The sequence below is a fragment of the Gastrolobium bilobum genome, unplaced genomic scaffold (assembly GCF_033153095.1).
Source record: "Gastrolobium bilobum isolate Gb01-03AN ecotype WA unplaced genomic scaffold, APGP_CSIRO_Gbil_v1 utg39525, whole genome shotgun sequence".
NCBI lineage: Eukaryota > Viridiplantae > Streptophyta > Magnoliopsida > Fabales > Fabaceae > Gastrolobium > Gastrolobium bilobum.
In genome coordinates, this window is record NW_026895757.1 from 37766 (window position 1) to 48817 (window position 11052).

An 11052-nucleotide genomic window follows, 5' to 3' on the forward strand; every position below is an offset into this window, starting at 1 on the left:
AAGAGGTTAATTAATCAGAGAGACAAAACCTTACCTCTGCTGAATTCCAATACAGAGTGGTCCTCTCCTCTCCATTTGATGCGTGTGTACCAGTCTTCGATGAGGCTCCTTCTTTGCAATCATATCTCTTTTTCTATTTTGTCCCCTTCTTAATTCTTATTTCTTTTTTTGTCCCAAGTAAAAGGGAGTTTCCTCATATTTGACAAACCTCAAACTCTTAGGAAACCATTCTCACACACACACACATCTCTGAAATTGGTCTTCTAAGAATAAAGAAAAGATGGGCAATGAAAACCATCAACACCATCATCAATTGTACCATCAAAGAAGCACATTCCTTCCAATGCTATGTTCAAGGCCATCCATCAAAGACGTGAGTCTTCCACGGTGGATAAACCGTCCTTCCTCCACATGCCATGACCCTTTATCCCCAAGAATCGGTTGCATGGGTCAGGTCAAGAGGAACAACAAAATTGCTGGCTTTCCAACCTCACACAGACTCAGTTTCACAAGCAGTAGTAAAAGCAGCACCACAACCTCACCAGTTGTCAAGCTCAAAAAACTCTTCTCTGCTAAGAACTTGAGCACAGCCACAACTACCACAGCCTCCACTGCTAGGCAACGAGTTGTGTCCAAAAATCATAAGTGCAATAGAAATGAGAATCTTGTTCCCATTAGCATTGATGACATGGATCCTCCTTTGCCTGTGATTAAGAGAGTGCCCAAGTTTGAAGAAGGTGGTAACATGGTCGATAGTCTTTGGAAAAGAAGATCAGGTGCGCCTGCAATCAAAAGTTTACAGCTTCAACAGATTCACCATCCTAGGATTTGTCTTCAGCCACCCACTGTTTGATGCGAAATGTCATTTCACGTGAGACAGATCCAGATTTATTTTATTTTATTTTTTCTTTTGTTTCTTTTTTCTTCCCCCTCTTTTTATTCAGATTTTTTTTGCATACAATAGATATAATGTAAATGGTTTTCTCTTTTTAGTTTTATCAACTTCCAATCTCCCAAGTGTTGCTTTGTTTGATTTCTTGAGGCATCTCACATGGTGGTGATGCAGAGTATCATGGTTATATTTGTGTGGGATGTATCTGTGATCAGGTCAAAGTCAAACTGTCAAAGATTTAATACTCTTTGATTAATTTATTTTATGTTTCAAATAACTTATAATTAAAGTAAATTCTTTTTGAAATTTAATCAAATCAAACATATGCTTCTTGTGTAACTGTAACAAAATTATAAAAAGAAAAAATGTGTGAGATATCATATAGTAATTCAGTTAATGGTAAGGTATTTGAGTAAGTGAAAAAGAAATAGCTCAGTTCGTTCGATTCTCATATGTATCTTTCGTTACTGACTCATTCCGCACTCCGGATTAGTGCTATAGTCGATTCAAAAAATCAAAACTTATAAACAAAATTAAGATAGCTAACTCGATAATTAGGGTTGGGTTAATTAAAAAAATTATTTATTACCAAAAAGAGAAAAAGAGAGAGGCTATGGTGGGATTTGTTTGTAAGAGGGACAAGTTTTGTATTGGGAAATTAGTAAAAAACGAATTTGCTTTGGGCACAACAAAATGCAACCTAGTAAACGCATTGTAGTGGTCAACAAACATCGATAACATAACAATAATACAACAAAAAAAATGGGTACATTACACGGTTCACTCTTCCGTAGAGAGGACGGCCCTTTGTCTGTACTTTGGAGCAACCTGCTAATGCCAAAAAAGTGGAAAATTTCTACAAACCGTGATGTTATATTTGGTAACAAAAAGAATAAAAGAAAAAGAAAAAGAAGGAATCTAATAAAAAAAAGAAAAAGTAAAAAATGGTTATCTTTTATTTTATTTGATATTATTATTTAATAAAAAAACAAAAAGAGTTTTCTTTCTTTGTTTAATTTTATTATAAAAACACGTGTAACTAGTATTTAAATAGATGAAAACATAAGGAATTAATTTACTCTGGGATAAGTTGTTATAATACCCATATATTCTCTTTCTATCGTAATCCCTCACTTCTCCTTTACTCCAAACGAAAGATTATTACTATTATTTTTTTATTTCTCCTTCTTCCTTAGTCCTTTTCCTTTCACTCAAAGTTTGTGTACCAAACGAAATATTTGAATTAAAGGCCAGTCATGTTGAGCAGTGGTTGGAACCGGAAAGTCAGCAACTAACATTGTGAAAGCGAAATGATAAGTACCCAAAACGATAAAATTAATAATTTGTAAAGCTGGAGAGAAAATCACCCCAAGACTTGTTATTCGAGTCAACAACATCATGCCATTGTATGAACAGTATATAATGGGCAAAGATGATCAGGTGTGGACAACAAAATTCAATTGGAATAAATATAGGAATTTATTAATCTCATGTTGTATCTCATGCAACAGAGACAAAATAGCGAGGTCCACCATTTATAAAAAAACAAAAAATAATATGGACCCTACTACTTTGTGTCTGTTAGCATTATGAGATAATTGTTTCCCATAAATATATCTATATCTTTAGGAACGTTGTAGCCCATCTACTTTACGTAAGACATGAATTAAATTTCACAGTGTTTGTTTTCAACTTCTAACAGCATGGCTTCAAGTATTGTTGAATATCTCCCGCTCCCACAATGGGTTGTTGTAGTCATCATTGACAATCGAGACAGCCCAAAACAAGAGAAACATGAAGGCATGTGAAATTGTGTACATACCTTAGTTGATAACATTAAACTAATAATCCCATCAATAACTTTTTTTTCCAAATTGTTTACTTATTTATATCACTATAGCAACAACGGGTCAATTCCTGTTCGTTATGGGCTAACATCCGATCTTTGGCAAACTGTAACATCTCGAGCGCTGACGAGGACGGGGAGTGATCGCCGGTGCGAAAGGGCATGGACAAGGAGCGGCTCCTGACAGGCTTCCAGCGGGGGTTACATGCAAGGATGAATCGAATCGACACCTGAAAGAGAGTGATTCCAAAGACTGTGCAGACGTGAGACTGCACAGTTTGTGATAACTTATAAGAATTAATTGGTATTACCTATACTAACAAGATGCATCTGCTTTTTGGTAGCCGTATCGGAAGAACTCCACAGTTAAACGTGCTTGACTTGGAGCAATTCTGGGATGGGTGACCTCCTTGGAAGTTTTCCCGAGAAGTGTGCGAGTGAGGAAAAAGCACGCTGAAAAGTCTCGTGTTAGTATGTGGGGATAGTCATTGATTCTTGAAGCGGCCGGGCGTTACACAAACATTTTATTAATAAGAAAGGTGCGTGTCATTTTTAACGATATAAATTGTATCATTTCATAGACACAAAGAGGTGTGAATTTTATCAAAAAAAAAAATAAAGACAAAAAATAAATAAATGTATAGGTCTTACCTCTTTACGTATATGAAATGACACAACTTGTATTATTTAAAATCATATACACTCTTCTCATTGTTAATACAATTCAAAGGGTTACATCTTGAAGAAATATACTTTTTGACCAAGTATTAAGCATTTAATGCAACAAAGTATATCAGAGATGGAGCTCGATTCAACATTTGCAACTCAAGTACTCAACCACTCCAGCAATTTAATGGGAGAAAAAGAAATAAAACAAGAGGATTCCACAATTTAAAATCACTGAGACCCATTTTCTGTTTCTTTCTCACTACCACTGAACCAGTGACTATAAGTTTCAAATACCAATTCAATATTCAGTAGGGTATATCCTTTTAGCCATAGGTACATTATTCATGTAACACAAATTAAGCCACTTTTGTGAATTAATATACATGTGAGTTTTCTACGATTCCCCTTGGTTTGTACCTGGAGATTCATGTCATAATAATCCAAACCCAATAATCATCAATAATATCAAATGTGCAAAAGTAACCACGATAAAGAATCACCACAGAATTCCCCATATGCACATGTCAAAGGGATTATTTAAACAACAAAGAACCTTGGCCTCAAATCTATGTCTATACGGCACAAAGACAAAATGTTTCCTTGATGGATAACATACCATCAACCTTGTTCTTTATATGGAGTCCTAACCAGTTTTCTAACATCAACCTCCAGAGCCCTCTCTAGCCTCTGCTAGCAGCTTTAAAATTGATATCCAAAACTTTAAAAAAAATAATTATCTCATTTTACATGATAACTATCTCATGTTGTCCTCACATCAAAAATTGTATCATTATTTTTCTTTTTTTCTTTTTCTGAATAGGTACTGGGCTCCACCACATCATGTGTCTATAGTAGGAGATAAATATCTACGACAGCATAAGAAAATAGAATCCCAACTTTAAATATGAGAAAATGACATCCGTTTTTTGTGTTGATTCCACTCTTGCTATCTTCTGCTTTAGTAGCTGTTTGTGTCATGTCATTCAGCTCCTACAGAAAAGCAGCTAAATTAGTTTAAAAACAAAAAAGTCTAATACTCATCAACAGACGTAAGACCACATAGAGTTCTTGGTTAAAGAGAAACAGAGATCAAGAAAAACATAACGCTATCAGTTAATCACCAAGTCAACATCCTCATTATTTCACAGCAAGAAAGTAATAGATACATGAATATATATAAAAGAAATGGAGAAGATGCTTACCTACATCAATAAAAAAATAAAATAAAAAAACTCCCGGTTAAAACTAGCGAGTGTGGGGGTTAAAAATAAAAAATATGTACCAATATATATAAATAAATAAAAAACCCTGCCCAATACCCTATGTAACTAGCAACCAAAAGGTTTGAAAGGTAGTATTTCAGGTGAGTCAATTTGTCCCTCCATCTTGGATAGTTCATATGCTGTTCCATCTTTGAAATAATAAGAAATTTTGATCATATATACATCGAATATGGGATAGAGGGGTGAAAAAAACCAAATGAATTGAACTCTGAAGTGATCCAAATCATACTAAAAGAACTATATTTTTTAGAACTGGTTCAAGAAATAAATCATTTTATTCAAACTAATTCAAAAACCAAATGATTTTTTCAAAATCAGTTGGGTTTAAGAATCAAATTACTTTAAAAATTTGATTCAGTCTAAAAACTGAACCGAACCATATCCATTTTTAAGAATATAAAAAAAATCAAATAAATTGAACTGAACCTCGAACAAACCACATTTTTCTTCGGAAATCGAACCTCTTTTAAAAACTGATTTGATTCACCCGAACCCAACCACTTTTTTAATTTGGTTTCATATAGAAAACCAAACCAAACCATGCAGGCCTCTAATAGGAGAGACCTCTATCGACATACATGATGGAGGAAGGGTGAGGATTGAGGAACCATACAAAATTATAATATCCCTCTCCCTCTTAATGTTTTTCGTTTATGATAAAAAAGAAAGAAAGAAAAAGAATAGCAGTACCGCATATTAATAAGGTTATGTATCCAAGTACATAAACAGTAAGGAAGAAAACAGAGACACAGATATTTAAACTAGAGCCATATTTGTGCTTCATATCACAACACACAAAGTTAACTCCTCCAAAGTAGAAGCTCATAAATAAACCAATAAGCTGCATGATTAATGGCTCTGCTTCTTTAAAGGTAGTTTGAATATGAGTCTAAATCCTTTTTAAATCATAATGCTGACCGCATGATATAAGAATTTGAAGCATCTCAGGGCAACCCGAAGATATGACAACAAAAGCAATATCAATGTGGTGTCCTCAATCATCACCACATTTTCATTAAACAGAGAACAGAAAGAGGATAACATCATGGTGGAGGGTCTTATGATCACGATACAACACCAGCCAAATAACAAAGATGCTGTCAATATTCCTTTTGCCAACCACCTCTTACAGAAATAAGGTAAATATTTTAACTGTTACAAAAAATCTACCATGATACCCAATCAAAATATAAGCAATATAGGAAAAATCTGTAGACTAACAATGTGTCCACAAAGGTTAGTTAACACCCGAAAAAAAAGAGACAAACTCTTGTACACTAGACTCTCCAACCTACGAATTGTACACAGTTTATCCTTATATTTTTACAACAACAACAAAAAAACAAAAAACAAAACAAATGTTGGTTAACACCATAATATTATAATTTCTAAATTTAAGCAATTTCAAAATCAACAACACTGTATTAGGCTTTCTAAAATCTAAATATAAATAGTTAAACAAATTCAGATTGTAGATAATTTTGCCGTAAACTTCATATCATTTGGTGATTTTAATCTATAGTAGTTTCTTTTTCTTAAATATAAAATAAAACATAACAATATAAGGATTAGCAAATTGATTGGAGAAATTCAGGAGAAGGGAGTTTTCGCTGCCTTTAGCAAGGATCAAACTGGCAACCATTTCAATTAGAGGGTGTCCTTGAAAAATTGTGTTTTGTGCGGTATAAGAATATAATATAGTATTAAATTATGGCAACAAATTAAAATATATATTTCAACATACAGTTATATGAGTGCCATAAGCAAAACGACAAGGGTAACGTTATTTCTATACCCGAATCTCTATACCTATCTCGTGCACTTAGTTTTTTGAAAAAGATTCAAATTAGTCTCATTTTCCTCACTCTGTTTTTTCAGAAATAAGAAGTACAAAGAAAGTGCATAGATTTTAAACGTGTATGAAATAAGAATTGCTGTATTCATGTACAAATAAGTTGAAAAATTCGTCCCAACAAGCAGGGCCTTTAATCATGGCAATATAGCTCTTAAAAGTGGCATAGGCCCATAGATAAATTTAACTTCATTATCAAGCATCAAACAAAAGGAAAAACAAACAGTGCTTGTTTTACTAGAGAAAATAAATAGTAATAGATAACAAGATCAAGGATCCTTCTTCAGAATGATTCTAGAATTTTCAAATTTGACTTTGGACAACAGGGTTCTTCAACCCCTCAAGCTAAATTCAAGTCATTTCGAAATCCTCTTGCACCAACCAAAACCATGCAGATCCAAACAAAATGATAGTTTATATGTATATTAACCTTGTATATAATCATGGAAATTCATAAAGTTGAGAGGGGAAAAAATCATATGTAGTACACAACTTGTAAGTTGTAACTGACTTGTAAATAATTGTAGGAAGTCCATTTGGTCAATAAAAATAAAGATTAATATTTCTCATATTATAGTAGATAAAAATTATCTTCTACACACACATAAAAGTATGTGATCTCTTCTTTTCACATCGATTTCACACACTTTTATCTCCTACACACACATAAAATTTTTATGTGTGTGTAGGAGATAAAATTATCTCTTATAATATGAGAAATGTTAATCCCATAAAAATATAATAGCAAACGAGTTAACGTGAAATTTAAGATACCAGCCTGCAAGGAATTGTGATAAGATCATGTCAAGATACATGTAAGGTGAGATCGATAACTCGTTTCAGACTAAATAAATTTAACATGATGTAAATATGGTTGGGATTGCCGAAAAATTAGAAAGAACAAGAAGACAACTTTTAGAAAAATGGAGAGAGAATGTATGAATGAATGATTCACGAGATAGGATATTTTTATTAACAAATATTTCTATTATCAATTTATTATCATTTTTCAGCCGTTGGATCTCATTTTTCAGCACATAATCTCTAAAAAAAATTTGAATTTTTTTTTTAATATACGACCAATAATACATAATTATATTAAATTGATAATAGAAATATTTGACAATAAAAATATCTTATCTCATGATTCACTAGATAAACACAAATTGTTTCTATGCAACCACCACTGACTTTTATAGCTTGAGGACTAAGAAGCGTTTGATTAAAAACCTACCAAACAAAAAGCAAGGAATCAAGCATTGACTTACACAAGAGAGATAAATAAAATGCCTACGCAGAGTCAAGAGGTGATGATTGCCAATAATTACTTATTGCAGAGCCTCTAAACTCAATAATTACTTATTGCAGAGCCTCTAAACTCCAAAAACGCAATAAACAAAGTACAGACTGGAGAATGCCTCCAAGCAAAAACACTTTTTGTTAAACACCATAGTTGTCAATAGCAGTTAGTGACGGTAGCGGCCGTCGGCCGACCCCAAAAATGGTATAGCGGTATGGTGAAATATTAATTCCACATATATTATACTAACAATCAAGAAACGAGGCAATACCGCTTTTAGTATTAATACTCAAACATAAGAAGTCACACAAAATCAAACACATAATTCCATAATCAATGTCAAATACAAGGAACATAAAGGAAGGATCCAAAATTAAACACAAATGAACAATAAAATTGTCAAATAGTCAAGAAACGAGGCAATATCACTTTTAGTATTAATGTTCAAACATAAGAAGTCACACAAAATCAAACACATAATTCCATAATCAATGTCAAATACAAGGAACATAAAGGAAGGATCCAAAATTAAACACAAATGAACAATAAAATTGTCAAATAGTCAAGTACAAGAAGTGAACTAATGAAAAAAATCATCATCTTCGGATTCTCCATCAAATTCCAACATGGGAGTGGTGTAGCGGGTAGCGGTATTGACGCTACGCTACGCCGCTACCTTCTGCTACGGCCAAAGTTGCATAGCGTCGCAGTTTGTAGCGGCCGACCGCCGCTACCCGCTACGGTAGCGATTTAGCGGCGCTACGAGCCGCCACTGACAACCTAGTTAAACACTACTGTGTAATAGACTAGACCACTGCTGAAGCTTGTGTGCAGCATGCCCCAAGGAAGCTTTACAAATAACGAACTAAAGTTTGAAGCAGTCATTTACAAATCTAAAAAATTTATCAACTAAAGGTTCCAAACTCTTAATGAAAATTTATTTATTTATTTGCATAAATAATATAAAGTAGGTATTTTTTTATACATAATAGAATACCAAGCACATGGATAAACGAGAGGGATAAGTAACTTCATAAAACGTATAGCATCATCATTAGACCTACTAGAAAATAAATCTTGCCTCAGTGAATATGCACAAAAAAAATTATAATCTAATTTGTCTATATAATCAATTTGGTGTATCAATCTGGTGAGGCTCACAGGAGAGTATACACAAGAAGGAAGAAGTCAGACCCAAAGACACAATCAGACCCGAAGAAACAATCGAACAGTGACCAAAGTGCTGCAAATCCCAAAAAAATTTGCCTACATATCACTTGAACAGGAAAAAATTTCAAAATATCACGCATGAAAATTCTCTATAACAGGTAGCAAATTATTTTTGGAGAGATGGCATGTTTTTTTGTAGTCACCTAATTCGCTATTGATAGTAGCTAGTTAGGTGGTCAAAATATCATTCTGCTCTGAATAAAAATAAAACATGTGGCGATCGATATAAATTCGCTACACAAGCCAGCAAGTTAGGTGCAGGATAAGAAAGGGAGAATGGAAGAGTTTTCGTTGAGAAAATAAAAGCTTTTATGATTTCTTTATTTCCAAAATTGATAAAAATGGAAAATAAAAATGTAATAAATAATACAACTCTGTATTTGAACAATGTTTGTGAGAGATAATATATGTCAAATGAGGTATCATTGCGTAGATCTCGAAAAGTTATATGAAATAAAAAAAATCATCTGATTTGGATCCGAGTCAAAAGTTATGACTTTCCGAAGTTTTACGGTAACGAGATTGTGCCAAGTGTCCCTGGGAAGGGGGCGTCACTCAATTGAAAATAAATAAATAAATAAATAAATAAAAGAATGTGAGGTTCGCGGGAAGAGGGTCGCGACACTCAGTATCGCTGGGTCCCCCTCGCGTCACTCGATGATCCCCATTGATAAATACCGTGAATCAAATATCAGATTGAAAAATTATAGGGGTAAAAATCTCAAATGGGTCAAAGAGCCGACTTTTATAGCCTGAGGACTAAGAAGCGTTAGATTAAAAACCTATCACACAAAAAGCAACAAATCAAGCATTGACTTAACAAGAGAGATAAATAAAATATGTCAACTCTATATGGGAATTATTTTTGCAGACATGGCACGTTTTTTTGTAGCCACCTAATTCGTTATTGATAGTAGCGAGTTAGGTGGTCAAAATATCATTCTGCTCTGAATAAAAATAGAACATGTGGCGGTCGATATAAATTCGCTACACAAGCTAACAAATTAGGTGGAGGATAAGAAAGGGAGAACGAAAGAGTTTTCATTGAGAAGAAAAAAGCTTTTATGATTTCTTTATTTTCAAAATTGATAAAAATGGGAAATAAAAATGTAATAAATAATACAACTCTGTATGGGTTTGAACAATGTTTGTGAGAAATAAAATATTTAAATGACATAAAATTATGTCATTTTTAATGAAACTACATCGTTTTGATGTGTTTTTACATTCTCTCTCCTCCACTTTTTTTCCTTCCTAATTTTAAAAAAAGTAAAGATGACAAAACACACTAAAATGACGTAGTTTCTTTAAAAATGACACAAAGTTGTATTATTCGAAATGACAAATACTTTTCTCAAAATTATATTCTAAATACTACCAGTAGCGAATTACGTAGCCACCAAAAATGTGTCATGCCTGTAAACAAAGTTCGCTATCTGTTGTAACAAATTTGCACACGTGGCATTTTGGAAAATTTTATTGTTTGCATGGTTTTTAAGCAAAATATTTTGGGATTTATGACACTTTACTCATTTTTCCCACAATCAGACCCAAATAACAAAGGTCAGATTGACCCATAGACACAATTAGAAAATAATAAAGAGAATGATCCAAAGATACAACCAGAAGCCCAAGGACAGATTGGGGAGAAGCAGCGAACAAAAGTGGAGAGGCGGCAAACAGAATTGGAGATAGAAGCATAACAAAATGTGAGATGTGGCATAAGTAGGCAGTTATAGGAGAGAAAATGCAAAAGGATATTATAAAAGGGAAAAATGTTTGTCCTTTTAAATGACACAACTTGTATTATTTGACTCTCACAAAGAGGTGAGACTCCCACCTTTATAGTTTTTGTCCACTCTCTCTCTTCCTTTATCTATCTCTTTCTCTTACTTAAAATGAGACAAACTTACATCTTTTAAAATGACACATTTTTTCTATTATAAAAAGAAAAGTGTGTATAATGGGAGTATGCTAAAA

At 33.3% G+C, this 11052-nt stretch overlaps 1 protein-coding gene across 1 annotated transcript; it reads left to right on the plus strand.

Moving 5' to 3' along the window:
* LOC133295673 (uncharacterized) lies at positions 1-956 on the plus strand. Its single transcript, XM_061494517.1, has one exon. It carries the CDS (start codon positions 281-283, stop codon positions 851-853), a length of 573 nt encoding a protein of 190 aa, XP_061350501.1. The 5' UTR covers positions 1-280; the 3' UTR covers positions 854-956.
* Positions 957-11052: the final 10096 nt, after the last annotated feature.

What these genes read in the sequence shown, in the direction of transcription:
- LOC133295673 (XM_061494517.1), top strand. Translation starts at nt 281, where the DNA reads ATGGGCAATGAAAACCATCAACACCATCATCAATTGTACCATCAAAGA.